General features: G+C 35.3%; 2 protein-coding genes across 3 annotated transcripts; both read left to right on the top strand.

Annotated features, from left to right (window-relative positions):
* The first annotated feature begins 3,015 nt into the window (after positions 1-3,015).
* On the top strand, positions 3,016-16,263 carry septin7b (septin 7b). Of its 2 annotated transcripts, XM_059568500.1 has the most exons (13): positions 3,016-3,169; positions 5,321-5,427; positions 5,898-5,998; positions 6,133-6,267; positions 7,968-8,085; positions 8,411-8,503; positions 9,015-9,111; positions 10,168-10,219; positions 11,005-11,130; positions 12,970-12,990; positions 14,237-14,372; positions 15,070-15,203; positions 15,376-16,263. In XM_059568500.1, the coding sequence occupies exons 1-13, from the start codon at positions 3,160-3,162 to the stop codon at positions 15,413-15,415; spliced, it is 1,170 nt and encodes a 389-aa protein (XP_059424483.1). In that variant the 5' UTR covers positions 3,016-3,159; the 3' UTR covers positions 15,416-16,263. The 2 variants fall into 2 exon arrangements, with proteins under 2 accessions (XP_059424483.1, XP_059424484.1); XM_059568501.1 differs by lacking the exon at positions 12,970-12,990.
* Positions 16,264-18,924: 2,661 nt separating this feature from the next.
* On the top strand, positions 18,925-26,434 carry si:dkey-256h2.1 (uncharacterized protein LOC337520 homolog). Its single transcript, XM_059568499.1, has 12 exons — positions 18,925-19,520; positions 20,342-20,481; positions 20,563-20,738; positions 20,822-20,982; positions 21,577-21,717; positions 22,307-22,428; positions 22,521-22,689; positions 23,118-23,263; positions 24,368-24,492; positions 25,401-25,527; positions 25,632-25,765; positions 26,167-26,434. The coding sequence occupies exons 1-12, from the start codon at positions 19,057-19,059 to the stop codon at positions 26,284-26,286; spliced, it is 2,025 nt and encodes a 674-aa protein (XP_059424482.1). The 5' UTR covers positions 18,925-19,056; the 3' UTR covers positions 26,287-26,434.
* The last annotated feature ends 146 nt before the right edge of the window (positions 26,435-26,580 follow it).

Raw genomic sequence — 26,580 nt, 5'->3', positions numbered from 1 at the left:
GATGACAATTTTAGAATTCAAAAATTTCAAAGCACCCAGTCTAAAGCTAAACACAATTGCACAAAGCATCAATTTTACATACAAAAATTCGAAATAAAGAATGATAAACGGTAATAAACGGTTGCATGTTTAATAATGTATAATTAATTTTTGCTTTCAATAAAAAAAAACTGAACACAACTAAAAGTAATACCAGTTTGCAAATAGTATAATGCTACTTTCAAACATTTATATTACAAATAAATAACAATACATAATACAATAATAATAATAATAATAATAATAATAATAATAATAATAATAATAATAATAATAATAATAATAATATAATTTGTCAAACCAAAACAAGCGTTTAATTAGTGGTACTTTTATTGTGTAAGTACTAAAAGTATGTAGGTCAAAGCTTACCCGCCGTCTTCAGACCAGAAAGATCTCTTAATGCTGAACATTTCAGAAATAATATATTGGGGTGATCACGGAAAAATATTTCCGTTGTTTGTCTCTCTTTCTGATATGCTCCTGGGAGGTGTGCGTGCATGCGTACTTAATATCGCGAGATTTATTGATTTGCCTGGCTATTCACCAAAGTTGAGTCACGTACTTTGCGTAATCTTTCTCCGTTCATGTGAACGAGTCTTACGCCGCTGGCGTATCTGAGTTTTGCGGAAGTGGTATCAAGGGGAATGTAGGGCTGCCAAAGAACGATCGGTTTCCAAAGCTGCACTTGAACATTAATATTATGGGTAAGTTCCGCTCACTTTTACGATATACCATACACCAAACATCGCCGTTTGAGTCTCGGTAACGTTTACGCGGCTTTTGGGTCTATTCGAAGCATTTCGGTGGTTTAAATCGACGCTCGCTAATGTTTTTACTGTAATGTAGGTTAGTGATAGCGCGCGAGGCATTTCCTGTCAGTTTTTTTCCTCTCGCGAATCATTGAAGAACGAAAAACGGATTTCGTTCGCTAGAATTCAATCAATATTAACCAAATAACGTTACAGTCCTCTTTAAACGTTTTCTTTTTTCTTAATTGCTAAATATAACCGGCACATAATTTGTATTAATACTCATTTTTAGAACACAAGCTAATGCAGGTTAGCAGCTAACAATCACACAGTTGCTAGAATAATGCAGCAATTTCATTTCTACATTTTGATTACATATTAAATATTTCAACCAAAATATATATATATATATATATATATATATATATATATATATATATATATATATATATATATATATATATACGTATATATATATATATAAATTCCTTCACATTAAACCAGATGCAGTATGTCATTCAGGCATGCTCTAAAACTGCGGTCATGCTCTCACATCCTGTAGACAGATCTGTTTTAACAACTAAATTCTTCACCTGGTGTGACCCTGGGTTTGTGTATTTTACTTTCAACTGTGTGGCTTTAATATTTGACTTTTTATTACTGTTGCTTCTCATCTGTTTGGCTAGTCATTGCATTTTCTTCTGACTTCTGAGTGCCTGAGGTTTGTGTATATTGCTCAGACTAATCATGAGATTTATTGTTAAACCAAGTTATCGTGCAGAATAAATGATGCTGGTGACATTAAAGGATGCAGCTGAGTGTAACCAAACATTTTTGGTTTGTGACCTCTGTGCGTTCAAGCATCTCATATTCTGCACCATCACTTCTCATGTAGTGCCACACATTAATCAGCATGATATGGTCGCACATTTTAAAACCATCTTCACACTTGTGTGGTTTATGTACAAAGTATTGCTTTTGTTTGACTTTCCAGTTATTCAACTGCCAGGCCATTATCAGAAACCCTAATCGTTTCACATTTTGCTGTCATTTTATGATTCATGCATGCAGTTTTAGTCAGGGTTTGCATACACCTACTCATTCTTTATTATTTCTGTTTAGCACATTTTAGTCATCAGTGGGAATTATGTATTGACCAAAAATATTGCGCAAATCAAAGCTATTTGAGCTCCTTCAGTGTAGCCTAAATCTAATCTAAATCTCATAAATAACTGAATTCATATTTAGGTACAGCTGTCTGTAAAACTAATTTAATGCATAAGTTTTTAGATGAAAATGGTTTTATGATCATGAGAAATGTAAACAAAGTTCATTATGTCACTACAAGTATCGTATACAACATTTTAGTATCTCTGATATAAAAATAAAGTTTATATTTGTTCCTCGTTTTATTTCTTTTTTGTGACTTAATGTGAGGAATATTCCACATGTGGTTTTCTGTTTTATAATTGATGCCACAGACACAAATATGATCATCCTGATGCAACAGAGCCCATGCTGAAATTTAAAAGGCAGCTAAATAGTTTAATATATAAAGAGCTTTGAATATATATATATATATATATATATATATGATAAATATATGCACAAAATATTAACTGAAATATTTTTAGTTTCTATTTTGTAGTATTTTAGTAATACTGTACTGTTGAATAAGTTTATTATTAATTTAAATCCTTAATTTATTTTAGCCAAATTATTTAATTTAAATGAATTATTTTATTTTTATTATTTATTTATCTAAAAAAAAAATCCCCTTTAAACTTTTGCTCTTGACCCCCTGAAACTCCTTTGCAAACCGCAGCTTTGGAAACTGCTGTTCGATATAGACTTATTCTTCAGTAGATGTTTGAATATGTTTGAGTTGAGTCACTTGTGTCACTGAGCAGTTCAGCTTAAACCTTGTTGTCTTTTTTTTGTTTTTTTTACTTGCCAAAGCAATTTCAAGCATTTGGAGCCTGTGTGTATGTCATACATTTTTGTGCCTTTTTTTCCTCTCCCTCTTTGCTGTTGTATGCTGTACTTTGGACGTGCAAAACTTCTCTTCTGACATCTTCATTTTGTTCCCCATCACCCTCAACCAATACCATGCATTTCTGGGATTCAAATACACAGCAGTAAGTATGACTAATACAGGGGGAATAGAATACGATCTCCTTCTATTTGCCTATTTGAGAGTGCAATTGAGTGTTATTCACAGTGAGCATATACCAGCAAGTGTCTCTGATCAAAAAAGTGTTTTTCTGTCTGTGTTCAGCAGCAGAAGAATCTGGAGGGATACGTGGGCTTTGCAAGCCTCCCCAACCAAGTGTACAGAAAGTCTGTGAAGCGGGGCTTTGAGTTCACCCTGATGGTTGTGGGTAAGGAAACACATTCTTTGAATGTATTGATTTCGATCTGCTTTGTAACCTTCGGTATGCGGCTTGCAAATACCAAACTACACTCAACGTGTAACTAAGTTAGCAACACATTGCTTGTGATGGATTCAGTGTGTGCTGGAGTCATTATGACCACTTGAGGAGCTTCCTGTCTAGTTTTGAATGTTTGCCAGTTAGAGACTACATTCTTGACATTTGGTCTAAACGCTGTTTGGATAACCACACAGGAAGCAAGGGTTGGATGGCAGTGATTTCACATCCTGTTCAACTTGAGTTGTCAGTAAAGAACACCTAAATGGCTGACATTTTTTGAAGGCATAGCTTTGAAGTTGATTCTTTTACATTTAATCAAGTATGCGGTGATACGGGATCTGTCTTGTTTTATCTGGAATTTGCTCCGAAAGCTGTGTTTGCTTTGGCTTTGTGTGCGAGCTGCGGTTTTGTACCCGACATCCCCTGCGTTTATGAATCTGACCTGGGGACTCATGGTTGTGCATGTTTGAGTTATTTTCGGTCGCAAGCGAAAGGCATGTTCAATCAAGACATTATTTATGGTCTTTACAGCTGCAAAAGATTGTCTTTGGTAGACGGTTTAAACTTTTTCGTCACATAGTATCCCAACTGATTTTAATGTCATTAATGAAGTTTTATAGTGCTTTCTCTTGCTGATTTGTAATACAAATTGGCTGTGCTGTGCGGATGGACTTTACCCAGTTGTTCTTGCATTAGTGTTTGGGTATGGAAAACGGCCAAGTCTATAATGGTGCCAGCCACTCACCCTGCCAGAAGCAATTTACTCTAGTTAGTGTGCTGACCTCACTGTGTGAGACCGCACAGATGAATGCCACGCTCTCTTAGTTCTAACCTTCATCCAGCGCTTATCCGTCACTCTAGTAGTTTGGTCCCACTGCTTGCGCTCTATGTTCACACTAATGCTAAACACATAATAATGAAGCATCATCACAACGCTGGAGAGGTACTGAGCTGGTCATATTTAAACGTCCAAAACAATTAGTGGTAAGTATTTAGAATGAAGTTGACTTAGTCCCATCTTGGACATTAACGGATTTACTAAAGAACTGCCAAAAAGCTGCTTGCGAGGTTAATTCCACTGTTCTCCCCTGGGTCTCTTAGGGTTCTTAGACTGGATGCAAAAAATGCTGTTCCTCCAGCATTGACGTAATACGTGTAGGGGAAGTTCACACAGGGCATGTCCTTGCATTCCATCTGTGCTATTATTTTAATTGTTTGTCTATTTACTCATGCATCAGATGGATGTTTTTGGCCACTGTGTCATGCCATAAATGTCACATTTTTAAGATTTTAAATGTAATGCTAGGTCAGTGTATTAATCAGCAATTAAATTGCCATTTAGAGATTAAGTTCTACATTTGACCCTTTTTGTACTTTCAAAATCTAACAAATTAATTTTGTGAATCATCAGTAAATATTTTTTTTAAATGAGATGCAATTTTGTCATTAAATTGTGTATGTATTTATCTGGAGTATATCGCCCTGTTTTTTAGATATTGTGTCTGCATCAGCTATCTCAAAGCCCATATCTGTTTAGCACTATTTATCTTTGAAAAATGCATCTTAAAAGTCCTGTAGTTCATATTTGTCTGTACTTAATTATGTTGGTATTGAAATAATCTTTAGTCTTCTAGTCCTAGACTCCAGTCTTGATTGTATACTGATTTTATACAGTTTTATATATTTATTAAATGTTTGGTTAAAAAAAATAAAGTTTTTGAAATAATTAAGGTTTCATTTATTTGATCAAAAAAAAAATTCAAATGTTGAAAACAACTGCTTATTTTTGTTGAAAATATGATACTTTTTTTCAGGATTTGATGACTGTAAAATTCAAAATATTTTGTAACGATGTATATGTCTGTACTTTCACAATAGTTTATTATTATTATTGCATTAATTTAATGCATCATTGCTTAAAAAAATAATAATAATAAATCTGAATGAACCCATAAACTCAAACCTTATTATTTTGCTCTCTTTGAAGCAGTGGTATTTCCTTCACTCATTGTATTTTTTATAAGATGTTGTACTGAATTATACTGAATACAGGTCTCATTTTAATCTCATGTTTCTCTGTATTTTCTGTCTTTTTTTCAGGAGAGTCAGGGTTGGGAAAGTCCACACTGATAAATTCTCTGTTCTTAACGGATATGTACTCTGGAGAATATCCTGGACCTTCACACAGAATCAAGAAAACAGTTCAGGTATATAGAGTGATGAAATGTTTCCTAAATGTCAATAGATGTTGCTTGTTCCTTCTCAATTGTGCACTGGGAACAGAAAATGGGGAAACACTATATATATTTATACTTGAATATAGTTTTATAAAGGATTTTAGATCATAAGTTCAAGAACACATTTCCAGGTTCTTATGCCACTATGCTTCTGGCTTCTCGAGCATACTTAAGGAATAGCTATGCTATGTCCTGCATGTTTGTACTTGTAGCCTTTAAAAAGACTGAGTCCAAAGCTTTACAAAACATTTCAGCTTTATGATAATTGTCTTTGCATCAACACCACTAATACCCAGTGGTATGTAAACATAAGTGACCAAGCAGACACTAGCTACTAGTGTTTACAGCAGCTATTTGTGAGGTCTTATTTAGCATTTACTAGAGCATATGTTAAGGGCCTCTGTGTAGAAATAGTAATTCAGTTGGTCTGTTATGCACAGGTGGAGCAGTCCAAAGTGTTGATGAAGGAGGGAGGTGTCCAACTTCTGCTCACGATAGTGGACACTCCAGGATTTGGAGACGCTGTGGACAACAGCAACTGGTGAGATTACGATTTCGGTGGATTGCCAGATATAATTATCACAGCATGGTTTAATATCAGGTTGCTTGATGTGATTAGATGGCTGTGTGATTGTGACAGCATGACCTGAATCTCCTGTGTGTTTTCTGCTCCAGCTGGCAGCCGGTCATTGATCACATCGACAGTAAGTTTGAGGACTATCTGAACGCCGAGTCGCGTGTGAACAGACGGCAGATGCCGGACAGCAGAGTGCACTGCTGCCTGTATTTCATCGCACCCTCAGGACATGGGTGAGTGATTGGAGACCTGGCCTTCTGAGTTCTTGCTGTTCATTATACGTTATAATGTCTTAAAGGGGTGGTTCGGGATTTTTGACATCGGACCTCATTTTTAGGTCAGCCTGGTTGTTATTCATCAGTGGAGACATTTTTAAAAAAAAATTATCCAGTCCTTATATTTGGATAGTTGGCCGATGCTAGGCTAGCGCGAGTCAATGGGTATATGTTAGCCAGCCATTAAAAACCGTTTTACCCACTCCACAGTGCACCAAACGCAAATCAATTATAACACCTAGGTAATCAATATCACTCCGCTGCTGCTGTCGACAAGGCTTATGATTACAGGGAACAAATTATAACTAATGCAATGTGATGAAAGGTAAGTTTGATTTCTAACATTATTCTATCAACCGACATTTGCATCGATAGTCTAGTGTTATAATTGATTTGCGTTTGGTGCACTGTGGAGCGGGTAAAACGGTTTTTAATGGCTGGCTAACATATACCCATTGACTCGCGCTAGCCTAGCATCGGCTATCTATCCAAATATAAAGACTGGATAATTAAAAAAAAAAAAATGTCTCCACTGATGAATAACAACCAGGCTGACTTAAAAATTAGGTCCGATGTCAAAAATCCCGAACCACCCCTTTAAGAGAAGGAGAAAACCTACCAATGATATGTGGACATCAATCCAAAAAAAAAAAAAGCTGTATCACAGTTTCCACAGAAATATTAAGCAGTTTCCAACCTTGATAATAATAAGAAATGTTAATTGAGCAGCAAATCAGCATATTAGAATGATTTCTGAAGGATCATGTGACACTGAAGACTGGAGGAATGATGTTGAAAATACAGCTTTGCATCACAGGAATAAATTACATTTTAAAATATTTTTAAATATTTTGTTTACAAACCTCTATCCTTTTTTTTTTTTTTTTCCATTGAACTTCGGTTCATGAACCAGCTTTTCCCATGTTTGCAATTTTTTTTCTTGCTAAGATGTCTGATAATAGATTTCATTGACAAACCGGAGTTGAGGTCATTGAAATTTTCCTCTTAGTCAGTGAAAACATTAGAATGACTGAGTTACTGTATAAGCAGCTGTTCTCAGACAATAGTGGATCTGTGCTCAGTTGCAGTGAAGATGCAGGAACGTGTGGCTCTATTCAGTCTTGTGTCCACACAGTCATGGTGATTAGCAGAACTGAAGCGTGGAAGAAAGTAAATAGTATGGGTGTTGTTGCCTATGATTCAAAACGGAAAACAATTTAGCATTAAAAGCACAACACACGACCACCAGTGACTTTTTATTTTTTATAAAAAACAACTATTTAAAACAGCAATATTTAATTTAGTAATATTCAAAAAGTCAGCCAGTGTTCATTAAATAATTACAATAATAATACATTTCACCCCAAAATAAACAACATTAGATTTATTGATTATTTTATTTTATTTCATTTTCATACTATGGATCATTAGATATTCTATCATGATAGTTTAGAAATCCAAATTGAGTTGGACTTCCAAACTACACTATTATCTTTTCTATAGCAAATGTGAGGGGTTTTTAACTTTGTAACACTTCAAAGCCCTAACCTTAAGTATGAACTAGGTTTGGTGATTCTTGCATTTGCAAAGACCATTAAAAAGCTATTGAGAAAACCGTGATCATTATCATGGTGTTGTGTTGTATGTTTTCCAACCAGACTGAAACCTTTGGACATCGAGTTTATGAAACGGTTGCATGAGAAGGTCAACGTCATCCCACTGATTGCCAAAGCAGATACCCTGACACCCGAAGAGTGCCAACAGTTCAAGAAACAGGTCAGCCGGCTGTAGCCTCCAGCTCTTGTGTGCTAAGTCCTGTCTGTTACACTCCTGATTAAGGAAAAGGCAAGAAGAGACAGCAGGAGTTCAAGCCTCCGGCACCATGTGTGTCTTGACCACTTTGCCATCTGTCAGAGTATTATCTCTGCAGGAACCACGAGCAGGAGCGCAGCATTACCGCCCAGACAGGAAAGATCAGATGAAAAGATTTGAGCACATCCACAAATAAATAAACAGAGGATGTTCCTCAACCCTAAACAATCGCTTTTGGTCATCCTCTGGAGGTTGTGTGATTTTTAAAGTCGTTTTTATGTTTCTCTAGATTATGCGAGAAATCCTGGAGCACAAGATCAAAATCTATGAGTTTCCAGAAATGGATGATGAGGAGGAAAACAAGATTGTGAAAACGATCAAAGTAAGAGTTCTAGATTTGTGTAACACACATATTTCCAAACAAAACATTCGTAGTTTAACGACCAGCGGAATAAAACTGACTGATTTTGCAGTTATATGTTTATGAGCTGTGATATCATAAATGTGTCATTTCTGAGGGCTTTCATTAAATGTTCTGATGGAGGATTTTTGTGTTATACTTTGTATTTCAAAAGGAAAAGTAAGAAATATTCTGTTTTCTATGATCCGTCTGCTTTAAATGCTGTTCATATAGGAGAATAAATAAAGTGCAATATAATGATAAAGTTCTGGATCCGTGTCTGTGGAGGTGGACAGTACATGTGGTTCACCAGGTGGCGGCACATTGAAAGCCTGCCAGACTTTTCTTGTTGCTTTAGCAGCCAGATTCCTTGTACACAGCCATCCATGAGCCTCTCTCTCTCTCTCTCTCTCTCTCTCTCTCTCTCTCTCTCTCTCTCTCTCTCTCTCTCTCTCTTCTCTCTCTCTCTCTCTCTCTCTCTCTCTCTCTCAAGGATCGGTTGCCCCTGGCTGTGGTCGGAAGCAACACTATCATCGAGGTGAATGACAAGAAGGTTAGAGGAAGGCAGTACCCATGGGGAGTGGCAGAAGGTAGATGGACTTAAAATGGCTTTGACACTCAAATGCATCTGAAATGTTTAAAGTTGCAGTTTTAATTTCAAACCTGTGATCGTTTTGATCGAGCAGCCAAAATTGTAATAAAGTTCCACAATACTGGAATACTATGAATTGTACTGTATTTTTGATCAAATAAATCATACATGAAAATCCCTCACCTTTGGGCGAAATTCGCCGTTTTGAAACCAAAATAGGTGACCTACGTGAAACGTGTAGATTCAATGTGTAGATTCAATGTGAATTTCTTTTTTGGGGGGGGGGGTATTCATATTTAGTGAATTGCGAACAGGTGTGAATGCCAGAAGGGAGCGCGAGTGCAATGGTTTCAATAATTTTTATATTTTCTGGTATATCTAAGTTAAGTTACCCAGGAGCTCTGTTGACATAGACTTAGCTAAAGTTAGCTAAAGCTTAATGAATTGAGGTTCTTCCCCCAAATAGCAAGTGGGGATGATTGACAGATGCGTAAAGCATATCATTAAAAAGAGACTGAAAATCGACACCAATAAAGATTCCCACTTGATCCTCCTTCCACTCCCACCGTTTCACTGATGAACAGTAGGCTACAGTAATCATAATATTAATTAGTAATAATTTTTGACTCATGGCTGAAGTTAAGTTCTCCAGCTGTCCCCAGGCTGGCAAAAAAAAGCATCTCAAAATGCATCAGATTAATGCTTTAAAATGGGGAATATTAAAATTTTTCTCCCCCGGACCCTACTAGATGGGTAATATCTTTCTCGCCTTTTTCACCCCTGACCTGTTTTCATGCCTGATAAATGCAGACTTAGTGAGCATGAGACACTTCTTTCCAAAACATGTAAAAAAAAATTCTTACTAACCCCAAACTTTTGAACAGTGTTGTTGTTGTTCTTCCTGGATGTGATTCATATGCTCTATTAAATGATTACATTCGTTAGAAGTGAGGTCAGTTCTTGTGAAGTCTTATTCTGCAGTAAATACCTATAGATGGCATTTGAAAAATAACTTTATATGTTTAAAACCTGATTATCTTTTCTTTCTCCACAGTTGAGAATGGAGACCACTGTGATTTCACCCTCTTAAGGAATATGCTCATCAGGTACAAACAGTCACCGCAAGAGTTTGGCTGAAGTCTTGAGGAAATAAACTGTAGAAGCACAAAAGCAGTAGCTTTGGGAGAGTGCGTGAGACTCCCCTTTAGCAATTTGACCACAAGGGCTAATTTTGTCAAATGCATTGCTTCAAAAGTGTGCTTCTGCAACATAATTGCCACTTGATTTGATGTTTTATATATCTATTTTAAAGGCACTCACCGTATTTTCCTCACTATAAGGCGCACCAGATTATAAGACGCACCTTCAATGAATGGCCTATTTTAGAACTGTTTTCATATATAGGGCGCACCGGATTATAAGGCGCACAGAATAGAAGATACTGCAGTCAAACGTTTGACTGGGTTTGCGCTATGCATCCACTAGATGGAGCAGTGCTAAAGGGAATGTCAACATTCTGACAGAGCGCCTTGATCCATATATAAAGCGCTCCGGATTATAAGGCGCACTGTCGTTTAAAATTAAAGGCTTAATACGTTTTAATACGGGGTGGTGTTGGCGCAGTGGATAAGACACACGTCTTTGGTGTGAGAGACCCGGGTTCGAATCCACTGTGAAACACCAATGTGTCCCTGAGCAAGACACTTAACCCCTAGTTGCTCCAGAGGCATGCGACCTCTGACATATATAGCAATTGTAAGTCGCTTTGGATAAAAGCGTCAGCTAAATGAATAAATGTAAATGTTAAGTGCGCCTTATAGTGCGGAAAATACAGTACTTTAAGCATGGCTTTGTGGAGCCAGTGTATAAAAATTTACTTGTTTTGTGTCAGAACCCACATGCAGGACCTCAAGGACGTAACAAATAACGTCCATTATGAGAACTACAGAAGCAGGAAGCTTGCAGCTGTTACCTGTAACGGAATCGACAACAACAATACCAGAGGCCAGCTCACCAAGTAAGATACATTTAGTATCATATCACTGATATTAAATAAACAATTATGTCTACTTGATCCCAGAACATACACTTCATATCAAATGACAAAAGCCTTTGCCTGCATGGTTTTTCCTGATATTCAAGATGTTTATACAATAGAAGTGTGAGTGGAAATGCCTGGAATAATGTAAGATGGCAGATAGCATCCGTTATATACAGGGTTAGATTCCATACAGCCTCATTGCAGACACATAAAACACACTCGACTCTGACCTCATTGCGTCACAGTGTGTGAATGTAAATTATAACACTCAAGCAACAATGTGTCCCTTGTTCTACGTGATCTCTGGTGTTGCATATATGAATTTAAACAGCCGTCAGTGTCATATTAGTGTTTACACGTCTAAAGTGTTTACACGTTAAAGTTAATTTCAATGCTGAACATTTGTTAAATATAGTATTCTAAGTGATGCTCAGTTTTCAAAACAGCATTGTGACATTTTATGTTGCATCATTTCCTGTTGTCTGGTGTATTAAAGAGCACACTGTAAACCTCCATACTTAGATTTGTGGCTGGCCTACTTCTGTGTTTAAAGTCAACATAAAATGCTGTTTGACAGGATAACAGGATAAGTAAGTCAGACAGGATATTCACTGGGGGAAGATTTAGAGCAGTACTTTATTTTATCCATTAGGAACTGATAAGGATTATTAGAAGTGGCCGTTACAGAATGGAGTCGGTTCGTAATATAATATAATAAATTATAATACAATATGTATACTCTGTAATCTAAAATATAACGAAAAAACAGGAAGGGGTTTAACAGTTAATGGGGTCAATTTTGATTTCATGTTAACTCGCTTAAATATATTTTCTGTCAGTACATTTCTCTGGTTTAAGGAGATTTACATTTAAAGTGCCCCAATTATGGATTTTTGAAAATGACCTTTCATGCAGTGTGTAACACTGATCTAAGTGAATGAAAACATCCTGCAAAGTTTTAAATCTGAAAGTGCACCGTATATAAAGTGATTTTCTCTCAAAAGAAAGAGTCGGCTCTGAATCACTGAAACGAGTCGCTTTTAAAACGAATCCCAAGCTGTTCCATGTTGACGTCAACATTAAACATTAGCATATTGCCCGCCCACTTGTTGGTCTTTTCGCTTTGGTCTGAATGAAAATGAAAATTAATTCTTTGCCACTAGGTGCCGCTTTTCGAGCGGGAAAAATAGCGGTTTCCCTAGTAACGCTGTACACAAAGTAGTACTGTGCTCACAAACACTGCTTTATCAGGCATTACATGCATGATGTCATAAAAATGAAATCATCCAACCAATCACCGCAGATTGGAGTCACGCAAAAGAGGGGTTTTAAAAAATAAATCATTGAGCGATTTGTTCAGGAGTCGTTGAGCAAGTAAGGTAAAAATAAATGCTTATTATAAGACAACCAAAGTGTTTTTTTGACATTGCATGCATGTCAACCTGTTGTTGGGGACTCCCAAAACCAAAATATGAACCTTTTATAACCTATAATAGGGGCACTTTATGATATCCCTTTACAGTTTGCTGTGCTTGCTAACCCTTGATTTAAGAAGGCAGACTCTTTAACACAAGCACGAGTGCACACTTGCATGAGCGCACGCTCACAGACACGTTTGTGGTCAGGCCATGCAGCTTCCAATAGTCAAGTCACCTCTAACCTTAAATATCATTCTTGCAGGAAACCACATTAAATATGTGCGCTATAATCCAGACTAGTCTTTCCTCTCATCTTCTTTCTGTTGACACGTTATTTTGCTCTTCAGTGCACAGTATGATTTGTAGCATGCTAAGTGTGTGTGTTTTTGTCTTTTAGAGTTGACACGGTTGAAGGCATGTAAGTGGTCATTTAAATTTTTCCCAATCCCTGTGCTGTACGGATCCTCTCTTCCTCTGGGAACGTTAGCTTGCGGTGTCTGTTATCTCCCTCTTTTTTTCCATCAATTCCATGTGTGATTTTCCCGGGGAGTAATAGACCTTGTGACAGCAACCCAGTTGAACTGGTTAGATTAGAGGAAGTCAAACCCTCCCATTGATTCTTGATGTGAAGTATCCCAGAGTATATCCTACTGTTTGTTTATGAGTGGGAGAAAAAAAAAAATGATTGACAGGTGCATTGCCATTTTTACTCAGACTGTGATTCACAAAAATTATTTTGAGTTCAAATTCATTCTTCTCATATTTCATGAATAAGATCTTTTATTTTGTTGTTCCGAAATTGAGATTAGTGTTATTTTATTCATATTTTGAATTGTTTAAATATTAAATGATTTATTATTTAAATATTTAATCACTAATATTCATATTAATATAATAATCACTAATATATATATATATATATATATATATATATATATATATATATATATATATATATATATATATTAACTGAAATAGAAGAATCTTTTTTTAATTTATTTTGGCTAGTTTTGGCTGTTGTTGTTGTTGTTGTTGAACTAAACCTAAACTGAAATAAAATGAATAACAACTATATAGACATATACTAGCAAAAAAAAAATAATAATAATAAAAAAAAAAATATATATGTATATATGTATATATATGTATATATATGTATATATGTATATATATGTATATATGTATAGTGTTAGTTTTAGCTTTAATTTCAATAACCCTGATTGAGATGCATCACTGATGAATCATTTTGGACTGAATCAACATCGTATTATGAGTCTTTGCATATGTTCCCGTCGAACCTCTCTGCAGCTTTCCTGCGCCGCTCACTAACTTTGATCAGCAAAAAAGCTTTGGCAATTAACAGCTTTCAGGTTCCTCTGGGACCAGGATGTTTGTTCGTTTGATGTTTCTCCTCCTCTTTCTCTGCCTTAGCCAGACTAGCCATGGTAAGCTATGAGTGTTTAGTTGCCAGAGGTGTTTAGAGGGTGCGATTGATCACGGGTGTCACCTTGAGCTCATCTTTGTGATAAGGAGTGGGCAACGAGGGCTTTGTTTGTCCACCTTTCCATCTCCTCTTGTCTTGTGAAGATGCACAGGGATGCGCTGTTCTAAGGGAAACTGTGGGATGTGCTCTCATGATTGTATATTGCATGTGTCAATACTAGGAGCCCTATCGCCCAGATGGAGGAGGAGAGAAGGGAGCATGTGGCCAAAATGAAGAAGATGGAGATGGAGATGGAGCAGGTGTTTGAGATGAAAGTCAAGGAGAAGATCCAGAAGCTGAAAGATTCAGAGGCAGAGGTACTGACAGCACAATTCCTCAACATGTCCTAAAAGGGATTAGATGATAAAACTAAAAGAATAACATCTTTATGGAAAGATAATTTATTTAATTTTATTCTGAATCATAGTTTGGACCACACAACCATCGCAAATTCCAAAAATAAGTAAAACAGTAAGAATACAGATTAAAAATAATGATGTTATGGTTGCACTGGTTTTTGCTAAATCAACACGATGATAATTAATCATACTTTCATTTATATTTACTATATGCACATTTCCACACCAGGGCTATTATAGTTAAACTTAAACCATAAAAAAATGAATAATGATCTAACCGTTTTTTGTTTTTTTTCATATATATTTAGTTTAAATTGATGTACTAAAATAAAGTAAATTAATTAAAATTGTAGATATATAAAAAAAAGACAAACATCCTTAAGAAATAAAATTATGAAAAAAATGATTCCAGGCATATTATACTATATGGACATTTTTTAAATATTAAGACAAAAAAAGATCAAAATAACTAAACCCTACCTTTAAATAAAAAATATTAATTGTAATAGTATCTCGATGATACTGAAACACAAGTTTGAAATGCTTCTTTGCTCTGTAGTTAAGTTCTTCAATCAGTGTTCTCTGTCTGCTTGGTGTGCTTGATTTGACGGGCAGTACCAGAGCCTGACCTCTTGTTTCTGTGTGACCTGTGCAGCTGCAGCGGCGTCATGAGCAGATGAAGAAGAACCTGGAGGCTCAGCATAAGGAGCTGGAGGAGAGACGACGTCAGTTTGAGGAGGAGAGATCCACCTGGGAGACCCAGCAGCGTATCCTGGAGCAGCAGAAAATGTAATGAAACCATATATTATAGAATATATTTATGTAGTATATTTAATATATCGTTTTTATATTTTCTTTTTTTAAAGACCCCTCTGAATTTCTAAAATAACGCATCCCTGCTCAGAACAGTTTTTTTTAATTATTATTATTATCATAGTTTTGTTTTTTCTCTCCCCCACAGGACTTTGGAAAAGAATAAGAAGAAAGGGAAGATCTTTTAAAATCTTTAATGATGCCCAGGTTGTTCTCATTGGCCAATCCCCCTGACCTGATATCTGTGTAGCCTCAGACTGCAGAGGTCTGATGGAGGCGTTCAAGCTGTTCGTGGACTTCGGCTTAAGCGTTTACCTTTGTGAAATTCATTCTTAGGGAAGCCAAACCCATACCAATCTAAACGAAATCTATAATGAATTCAACTTACCAGCTGATGTCTACACTTATATTGGCAAAAATGTCTGACCAATATTTTGGTGATAAATTGTTTGCTCGTTAACTGAATAACATGAACCTCTATAACAGAAGTACGTTTTTTGTAAAAGAAAAAATGTGACCGTGCTCTATTTTCCCTGGATGAAGAATCCCATGTAACGTGGCCAAATTATACAACTGTAAATGCACAAGTGACATCCGGGGACGGGCAAATGTATTATTTGCTCTTTTGGCTTATAATTTAGTTTTTATCTTATTGCAGAAGTGTTTCCAAAGTATAATGTCTGTTTAAGTCAATATCCTTTGACCACCTCCTATAACTTCATTAATGTTATTTCAGTTATTTTTATATATATATAAATATGTATACGTACACCAAGACAGCTAACGTAATATTTTTTTGTATGTTTCTTAATACTCAGCAGAGGGGTGTCTTAATTCATGGACAGGAGCAGTCGTGCTCATGATAGAGAGGTTTCAGCATGTTTGTCTGTACGTTCACCTCTGCTGGACAGTATTTCAGCTGTTAGGACACGAGTCCAAAGCAATTTTTGTTTTGTTTCTTATGTTCTGCGTCTCTGTATTTTTAATTTTATTTTTCATTTGTATTGTACAGTCTCTTAATAAACTTGTGACGATACAGGGTGCTCGTTTAGATTGCTGAAAGATCTCAAATAGTGTTGCAAGACTGGGAACCGTCATAAGATGCTTTTTTAAATAAAAATTCAAATCTACAAAAAAAAACAGTCTACCTACAGTACAATGTTTTTGTACAAGAAAAGCTGATCATAATATTAAAATTAGTTTGTTACGGGGCGGTTGTCACACTTTCATCACTTATCTATCCCCTTGTATCACATTAAAAGTAGTGTTACTCAATATTTAATCATTAAAATGTGTTATGTTTGTATTAATAATGAATGTTTCCAAATGTACAGTTATATGGCGGTAATACATTGATTGAACCTTCAAGAATAATTCATGTTTAAAGTTTAGAAAGTAAAAGTGGGACCAACATTATAATTATGTATGAATTAACTGATAAACGGTCTTTGACTTGGTACTATAATAAAATAATGCTTGTTGCATATTCTTAGTCTTGCAAATTGAATTAAATTTTTTGTAATTATTATTAATTTTTCTTTAGCTCAGTGGCATCTGTCATCTTTTTTTACTTTTAACCAACAAATGCTTCACAATGACAGTAAATAAACCAGTAAATAAAAATAACTTTTATGCCTTAAAATGAACTTTGAAGATTCCCTTAAAAATGAAACAGTCGCTCTATTATCGCTCAAATAACTGAATCGAATGACTATTTGTGAACCGTTCTTATTTGGTTATGTTTGCATTTGTGTCCGTTTAACAAATGAGCACAAGCCAAGGTTGTTGCAAAGAGCATGGAAATGTGACAGTATGATTCTTCGTCATGCTTTAATTTTACAGCGCTAGGTGGCGCTGTGAACACATTACCAATCCTTCCTCATTCTTAGGATTGGAGACACTAGCCCGTTGACACACTGAGACATTTTTAATTGTGGCTTTAGTGTCCAAATAGTTTTTGGAGTCACTGTATATATATATGTGTGTGTGTGTGTATATATATATATATACACTAATATTCATATTAATATAATAATCACTAATATATATATATATATATATATATATTAACTGAAATAGAAGAATCTTTTTTTTATTTATTTTGGCTAGTTTTGGCTGTTGTTGTTGTTGTTGAACTAAACCTAAACTGAAATAAAATGAATAACAACTATATAGACATATACTAGCAAAAAAAAATAATAATAATAATAATAAAAAAAAAAATATATATATATATATATATATGTGTGTGTATATATGTATAGTGTTAGTTTTAGCTTTAATTTCAATAACCCTGATTGAGATGCATCACTGATGAATCATTTTGGACTGAATATATATATATATATATATATATATATATATATATTCCCAAATAACAGAGCGTTATCAGTTTCAACCTGACGTCTTGGACCAAAAGTAGGAGCATGTTAAAACTTTTAACTAAATCACAGCGCTCGCCCTTTTTTTTTTCTAGGAGGATTCTAAAGAAAATATGTCATTAAACGTTGTGATAGATATGATTTAGGCTATGCATTTGGGAAAAGAAAGGAAAAACTAGCAAACCTGGTTCAACCATATTCCGTTTTCCCATTAGACCCACAGAAGTCTGACATTTCTTCCCTGGAAGTCACTTGTAAGATATACCACGATATTATATTTGATTTACACACGATTCAGCATCAGCAGCCCCTTTGTCTTTTAAAAGAAGTTCAATCATCACGTTAATGTAAATGCACCGTATATTACACCATTCAGTTATAATTAATGCATAATAATATGTAGGACATTTATTTTTAAAGCACACTTCAATACAACCAGTTATAGTACTGCACACCTGATTAGAAAAAAATCAAATACTCATACTTAAGTCTTCGTGTTATATGTGATTTGGCAGAGAAAGCAACATTTATATTATACAGTGTATTTATATCGTATATATCAACTGATAATGTGGAACTGAGAAATAAAAAAATAAAAAATCAACACAATACAATTTGTAAAATATTTTTACCTGATGATCTTTTCCCCATTAGACCGAAAACCTGCTGTAGTCCAGGTGTTAAGGTGACACTTTCCAACATCGTCTGTATCAGACTCCAGCACATTTACCTTCAGATAGAATAACTTAAGAAATGCAACCAGCTGACAAACTATAATGTTGCTAAATTATTTTATTTGAAATATTAATATTGCAAATGAAATCACTTCTATATTTCAACTGGGAATAAAATAACAATAGAATAAAATAAAATATAAATAAATAGCTGGCAGCTAACTGAAATAAGTATAAGTTGAAAAATTAAAACGGACATAAAAATAATAAGGCTGAAAAGATTAAAAAAAATGAAATAAATGCAATGAAAACTAAAAAAAAAAACATAAAAAATAAAAGCAAATATAAAAATAGTAAAAAGTACTATGATCGTTTATAAATAACACCAAATAACATTTGAAGAAATAAAATATTAAAGACAAAAACGACATAAAGTGAAAGTCATTGTAATGGTTAAAAAGTAAATAGATTTTCCACTCGTTGCTGTTTTTCATTCTTTTTTTCAAGGTTTGAATTTATTTTGAATATTTATTTCGCAAGGTTCTATTTAATATTTTGCATAGTAACACGCTCCTTCTCGTTTCTTATTGGCAAATTGATCGTGTCACTCAAACCTGCCAGGCCTCCGTAGGTCACGCCCCGCGTTTATCTAAATGAGGAAGAAGTTGAATTAAAAGTGAAACAATGTAACGTTAGATATACACGGACTCGGGAGCGTGTACAATTCACGTGCGTGTTCATAAACAAAGAAATGCCCGTTCTCAGCTGAAAACCATGTTTCACTCTCGATTTCTGCTGCTTTGTTTTTATATGTTATATTTCTGCGCTGCGTTCCGCGTTAATGCAACGTCTCCTCCGAGAAATGCGAAATCTTCTGATAATCTGCACCACATAGACTCTCCGGAGCATAATGCAGGCAGCACCGGATACAGAGGAAGGTCCACTGAAGGTCTGGAGGGGTTTGAACCTGGTGATGTTGCTCCTGCGTTCAAGGTGCAAACTCTGAACGGAGTGTTTCAGTACAGTCCTCAGAACGACTCGAGGAGCGCGCTCATCGTGCACGCGTTCACCAATAAATCCGCCTTTCTGGAGTGTCTATGGACGTGGAACGATTCTCTGTCAGACCTGCTGAAATATCTGCCGTCCAACACTGAAGTCCTGCTGCTGTCCCTGGATGACACTGCGCTGCAGGACGCCCTCTGGATGAGAGAACAGGTGTACACAGCCGCAGCCCATGGGTACAGACACATTCAGGATCATATTAACAGCTAACAGCACTGAAGCTTGTTTTCTACCAGACAGTACCACGTGTTATGATTTAGGACAACATGATACTGTTGTATTCTTTAATTTACTTTGGAGAACCATTTCAATAACTACCACACACACACACACACATATATAGACATTCACTGCAGTGATAGATGGATAGACCAATTTTGTGTTTTCCTTAAAATGTATTAATTTGCTTATGTATTTCTTATTATTTATTGACTAAACCATCGCTGTAGGTATAAATAGATTCATATCTTTATATATATATATATATATATATATATATATATATATATATATATATATATATATATATATATATATATATAATATATTTGGACTGAAAAGTACTTTTTAATCATTTTTAATTCATTTTTAATATTTTGGTTACCTTGGAAAACCATTTAAATAATTTCCATTTTTAGTATACAAATATTGTAATATTCAATACTGTAAGATGTATTAAAGTACTATGGTATTACATCTGATATCACATCACACAGATAGATAGATAGATAGATAGATAGATAGATGCAGTCAGGCAGGTTTTTAATTCATACTTATTTTATTATTATTATTATTTTATTTTTACTATTTATTTATTACAGAAATACCAGGTCATATTATGATGTTTGGATATCATGGTAATACTATAGTTTTTTTATTTTTATTATTACCTTTCAAAAAAATGTTGTGTGAAAAACTGTAGTGTGATATTACCACAGTATGCAAAAACAATATCAAGGCAATTAATATTCAATATTTTTTTTTTTTTACTTGTTAGAGGAAAAGAGATTTTGTCCAGACTGCATTTCTCTCCTACTCCTGTGTTTGCGCTGGGTAACTGGTTACCCAGAGTTCTGTACTCGTGGGGATGTGGAGGACACAACTGCGGCCTCGCTCAGGTGCTTTTCTCCTCTCCAGGTGAGTGTGTCTCTGTGGGATCACATGCCTCGTTTCCATTTGTTTTGGGGGCATCATTTCTTAAATATTCTGGAATTACAGACTGGAGCGCACCGGTGATCGCCAAGCGTCTCAATGCCCGATACGACTGGCTGAATGGACGCTGGGGTGCAGATCCTTACAGACTGCTGGATGCTGGTGATGGTTGTGAACCTGTAGCATCTGTCAAAGGTGCAGTGGCGTGGGTATCTGAGGGGGGCTGCTCTTTCTTCACAAAGGTGAGCTGCATGAGCAAGGCAACATGGATATGTGTTCAAGATACAAGATCTGGACTGATTTTCAATGTTTTTAAATGTTTAAGATAAAAACCATGGCTGAATCTAACGCTACTGGAGTGCTGGTGTATGCATTACCTGGGAATCCCATACAGGACATGAACTGCTTAGGAGACGATTGTTCCACCTCCATCAACATTCCTGCGTCTATGGTCCATATTGAACCATCTGTCATGGAAGCACTGCGGTAAAACAAAAACTGAAATAACAAATAAGCACACAGCAAAATTACTAAAACACAGGAAGTGTTAAAATACCAAGTTTCAGGCTTTGCTCAAATAAGTACAAGCTAGAAACGGAAGGAATAAATAAGAAATACTTTTTTCCCCCTCCTTTAAGTCAAGTAATAATAGTGTTTCTCTTTTTATTGTATATGTGTGAATTTAATAACTTTGATTAAAAACATGCAATATACAAACACACTATTTAATTTTATAACAGCCTGTCCATCTGTAAAAATGCTTAAATTAATAAAACACATCTTTATTATGTTCGCTGTAATTTTTGTGGTCTTCTTCAAAAGTAATTTCCTTCACATGAAAAATGGCATGTGAAAGTTTTAGTGACAGCACATGAATTTTCATGAAGATTTATGATTGGTTGTGTGTTGTCAAACAAGTCATAATAAGATTTTAGCATTTCATTATTCAATACTTAAGAACTTAATGTGTGTATTTGCAACGTTTACAGCATGACTTGTATTATTTAGACAGGCTGATAAATCATGCATTGTTTTAAATATATATATATATCATTTTTGACATGTGGATTGTTTGGATAGAAAGGGGAACCCTGTGAATGTGACTATCCAGGTCACACCTTCTCCAAACTTCTTCTTTGCGATCAACCAGAAGGGGGCGCTGTCTGAGATGGGCTGGTTCCTCTACCCCACCTTCAGATTCATGGCCTGGCAGGCCCAGTGGTAAGAAAACAGAGTAACACTTTATTTTAAGGTGTCCTTGTTGCACGTTACATGTAATTATTATTATAAAACCAAGAAATTATGCATAATTACATGCAAGTAACTCTAAACTAAACCCTGATCCTAACCCTAACCATATAGCAAGTACATGTAGTTAATTAAGTTCTCAGTACTTAAATGTATAATTAAACGGTAACAAGGACACCTTAAAATAAAGTATAACCGAAACTGATATGTGATATCTTAACAGCTTATACTTATGTTTAAAACATTTGTGTGTTCAATCCACTCAAGACAACTTGTCTTCATGTTTAGTTCATGCACTGGAAACCGGGGCTATTATCACAATTTGAATAGAGTGACAAGTAAAGTTGAATGTACCACAGGGAATACCATAGTGATATCTGGAGAACTGGGTGCTGACAGCTGATATTGTGCTAAAATGTGCCAAATGCTGATCTTAAAATCTTGCTAAGTATTGTCCAATTGCTGTCCTGGCCATTACTATGACTAACTTATGGTATCATAATTGTACTTCTTTTTACCTCCTTTTTTCTTCTGTCCGGTTCACCTTTATTTAATTCCTCAGGTTCACATTCAATGAGGCTCTGCAGGAGCACCTGAGTCAGTCTGCTGTTATAGTGCCTGTGTTTGATCGTCATCTGATGCAGGGAGAGACGGGAGCTCAGGCGGTGGTGGATCTGCCTGAAGGTTTGAGCTTCACATTAGTCACATCCACCATGACAGGCCTAACATTCAAAGATAGACTTTTTTTGTCTAATTCTGTCTGTTTTTGTTTATAGATTTCATGGATTATGATATTCTGGAATTGGACGCCTCCCTGTCCTGTCCGGGCCGCAGGGATGAGACATGTGCTCACTGGGATCACACCGTACAGCTGTACGTATGCTGCGATCGCACCAGCCCATACTGCAACCTGGAGCTCGGGCGCTGGATAACAGCCTTCCGCAGGTACAGATCATTGCTGCTGTCTTTTCAACATTGTCATTGTGGACATTAAACAATTAGCCTTAAGGCCCGTTCACACCCAGGATGTGAAAAATAATGATAGAGGTTTAGTTTTAAATGTCATTCTATATTTAAAAGTCATAATTATTCCGGCACAGAGGAATAATATCATCGGAATGACTTTCAGAACCTTTTTTTCCAGCTGACGAATGATAAAAACAGCCATTGACAGCCAATCAGAATCCAACTGCTTCAAAGAGCTTGAGTATTTAAGGTGGCAGATGACAAACCTGGAGTTTGCACTTATATATAATGTTATTGGTGAGGACACTAAAATAGTTGTCCTTCTTGTTACCTTTATAGTAAAGGGCACTGGCCTTCAGACAGTGTGTTGCAGCTCATTGCTGATGGTAGAAACTGTTTCTTTACAGAGGCACGGGTCATTGGCTGACGGATGTTTCTCCTTTGATTCCTCTGCTAAATGACAAGAAATGTGTTTTCACCATGAAGACTGTGCCATGGGCCATGCCATGGATGACGTCTCTCCGTCTACGCTTTAGTCACAGCAACCAGACAGGTCACGACTTATTTGATTTATTTCTTAAGAAATGAACACTTTTATATAGCAGGGACACATTAAATGATCTAAAGGGACAGTAGAGATATTATGTTCCAGAATATTTGTTTCTACTGTATTTTGTAACTTTCTATTCATCAAAAAATCCTGAAAACACAAAAAGCAAAAATTAAAACTGTTTTCAGCATTGATAAGTGTTTCTTGAGCAGCAGCATATTAGAATGATTTGCAAAGGATCATGTGACACTGAAGACTAGAGTAATGACGCTAAATAACAATTTTGCATCACAGACATAAATTATATTGAAAAATATATTCATATAGTGCATACTGTATATGCAATACTGAGAATTTCAAAAAGCTTGTAAATACTGTGCTAAAGATTTTTCATGTCAAATACGTTTAGCTATGGTTATAAAGTTTTGGGGCCGTCTGCACTATTTGTATAACACACTGAGTTGCTGCCTATATAGTGCATTCTAAATTGAACACATGTGAGTTTCTGTTTCACTGGGGATCATTTTTGGAGGAATGCGTATAGGCAGTGGACACTAGATTTTGAAAAATATTTTTTTTTGTATAAACAACATTTTCGTGGAATGAACATATCGGTGACTGATTTACTGCGTGCAGCTGTGAATGCTATTGCTCACCCACACATGTTCTGTCGACTCATACTCAAAGGAACAAAATGAGCTGTCTCCAGTTTTGGAAAAGAGAAGTGGAAATATCATCTACATAGTTAACACTACAGAAAATTCTTCATTATCAAAATGGGTTGATATTACGCTTCTGAAAATGTAACTTGCAGAGAACTTCAAGTCGGTTACTGACGCTTCCTGCACACTTCTAGTTTATAGTCAGCCTCAGTTTTACAGTAATATTTACAATGAGTCATAAATCTATATAATCACTTGTTCCATTTTAGTGTGCTTGCAGAACACCATAAATACACTTTTCCTGGAAGTGCATTTAGAGGCTTGGCTGTTTCCCAAAATGCATCAGTGCAACTCGAGTTACTGTAGTAATAAAGCAAGACAAATAGATTGCAGCGGGATGAGGGTGTCTGTTATGGATGTTGACATCATCTGACATTGTTCGCAGGTAATTACTCAGACAGACTGTACCCTTTCAAGGTAATGTCACTGTTCCCTGGGGGGACGTTTGACAAGGACTATAACAGCAGATACCAGGAGATCAAGTTCACTCTTACAGCTTCAACAAAGAAGGTGATGAATCCAAACCTCTTATCATTGTGAAATAGTTATAATAATAGACTCCCAGTCAAAAATGTAAAATCCTGCTTCCGACACATTGGCCAAACAAAAAATCAAAATATTTCATTAAAAACTGCCAAATATCAGACAATATAGAAGCCTTTGTGACCAAATATTATAATTCATTTTTTATTTTTATTTTAAATAGTCATTGTAATTATAATAAAATAAAAAAAGAATATATATATATGTATGTATATATATATATATGTATGTATATATGTATGTATGTGTATATATGTATGTATGTATTTATATGTGTGTGTGTGTGTATATATTTAAAAAACTTTCCATTATTTGAATCTGTTTTTACATGTGTGCTGGAACAGTACTACCACTACTAATAATAATAATAACAATAGTAATAAATAATAAAAATAAAATATTTTATTTCCATACAATGTATTTATTTTGTAATTTTATTTATTTTAATCTATTTATCTATTAATTTGTTTATTTAATTGCATATAACATTTCTGGATAAGTAAAAACTTATTGATTGAATGTTTTTTTTTTTCTTTTAAAGTCTTATTAATATGACCTTTATAATAATACAGTCAATCAATTTATTTATTTTTATCTATTCCTTTATTTTGCATATGATTTTATAAATTTATGTACAAGGAAAAACTTTCCATAAATTGAATGTTTTTACATGTGTGCTCGAATAGTACAAATAATTATACTGAAAATACCAATAATAATACAAATAAATGATAATATCTTTTTAAAATATGTTTTTATTTTAGTATAATGCTAAATTAATTCATTCTTTCATTTCTTATTATTTTTTTTATTTTTGTGATATTTCAGGAGAATTGAAACCTTCCATGAACTGAATGTGTATTATTGTGTGGCAGGTGGAGTTATATGCCGTTATCACGGCTCACGGGTCTGACGAGAACTTCTGCGGTGAATTTTGTGTGACATCACATCATTTCCTGATCAACAGATCCGTCAATAACACCCTCGTGTTTGAGTCAGCTGGTCAGTTGGAGCAGGATGAGTTGACTAGACAACATCTTATGACATCAAATAAATGTGTTCTCACTGTGCCAGTGAGAGTAAAACAGATGTGCATGTCCGTGCAGGATCACCTCTGGGCTGTGCCATGCGGGTATTTGAAGGAGCAGTGCCTAATGAACACGGGACCTGGTTGTACGGCCGCGGGGGCTGGTGCGACGGGCTCCAGGTGGATCCATGGAGGACCGACATCACTTCCCAGGTACAGCAAAACAGAACGATATATGCATACTACATATACTGCATGACCTGTGCAGCAATCAGTTAGTAGTACAGCAATATTTTATTCTGACACGCACTCTTTAAAATAATGCTTCTGTATTGGCATTGATGATCTCATGAAGAGTGTTTAACATCCATGGATCCTTTCTATTGCACAAAATGTTCTTTATAGTGGAAACAGGTTCTTCATGGTTTTTTTCACACTAAGAAAAAAAAAAATACTGCTTTTGAGCACTGTTTACTGAAAGGTTTTGAGGAAAGCTGAATGGTTCTTCTAAACCCTCATTATTTTGAAGAATGTAGCCAGAAACATGTAATTGATTCGATTTATAGCTGCATGATGTTGTTAATGATTTTAAAAACATTTTGCTCCCCTCACAGCTGGACATGAGTGGAACGAATTCTGTCCTTTACTTTGGACTCTTTGAAGGACGCAATCCAGACCCAAAGACTAATCCGGGGTACATTATTATGTACTCCTCTCTAGTGTTTTATAAATGATGTACAGACAGAATTTTTTTTTTTTTTTTGTCAGCATAACTCATCATTATTCATAATTATTTGGTATTCCCTAATGCTGCTTATTTTTGAAAGGTATTTTTTTTTTATAAATGCTTTCTGACATAATTCAGTTTAGACAGTGAGATTAGGCCGTCACATAATCACGCATGCAGTAAATTGACAGATCTTTTTCAAATAAATGATGTCTTAAGAGATACACATCAATCTCTGTGAAATCTTTTTTTTTTGCATTACTAGCTGTGTGTAGTAAATCACTGACCTAGTAAGCTGCAT

The sequence above is a fragment of the Carassius carassius genome, chromosome 15 (genome assembly GCF_963082965.1).
Source record: "Carassius carassius chromosome 15, fCarCar2.1, whole genome shotgun sequence".
NCBI lineage: Eukaryota > Metazoa > Chordata > Actinopteri > Cypriniformes > Cyprinidae > Carassius > Carassius carassius.
This window is presented reverse-complemented; position numbering and strand designations above follow the sequence as displayed.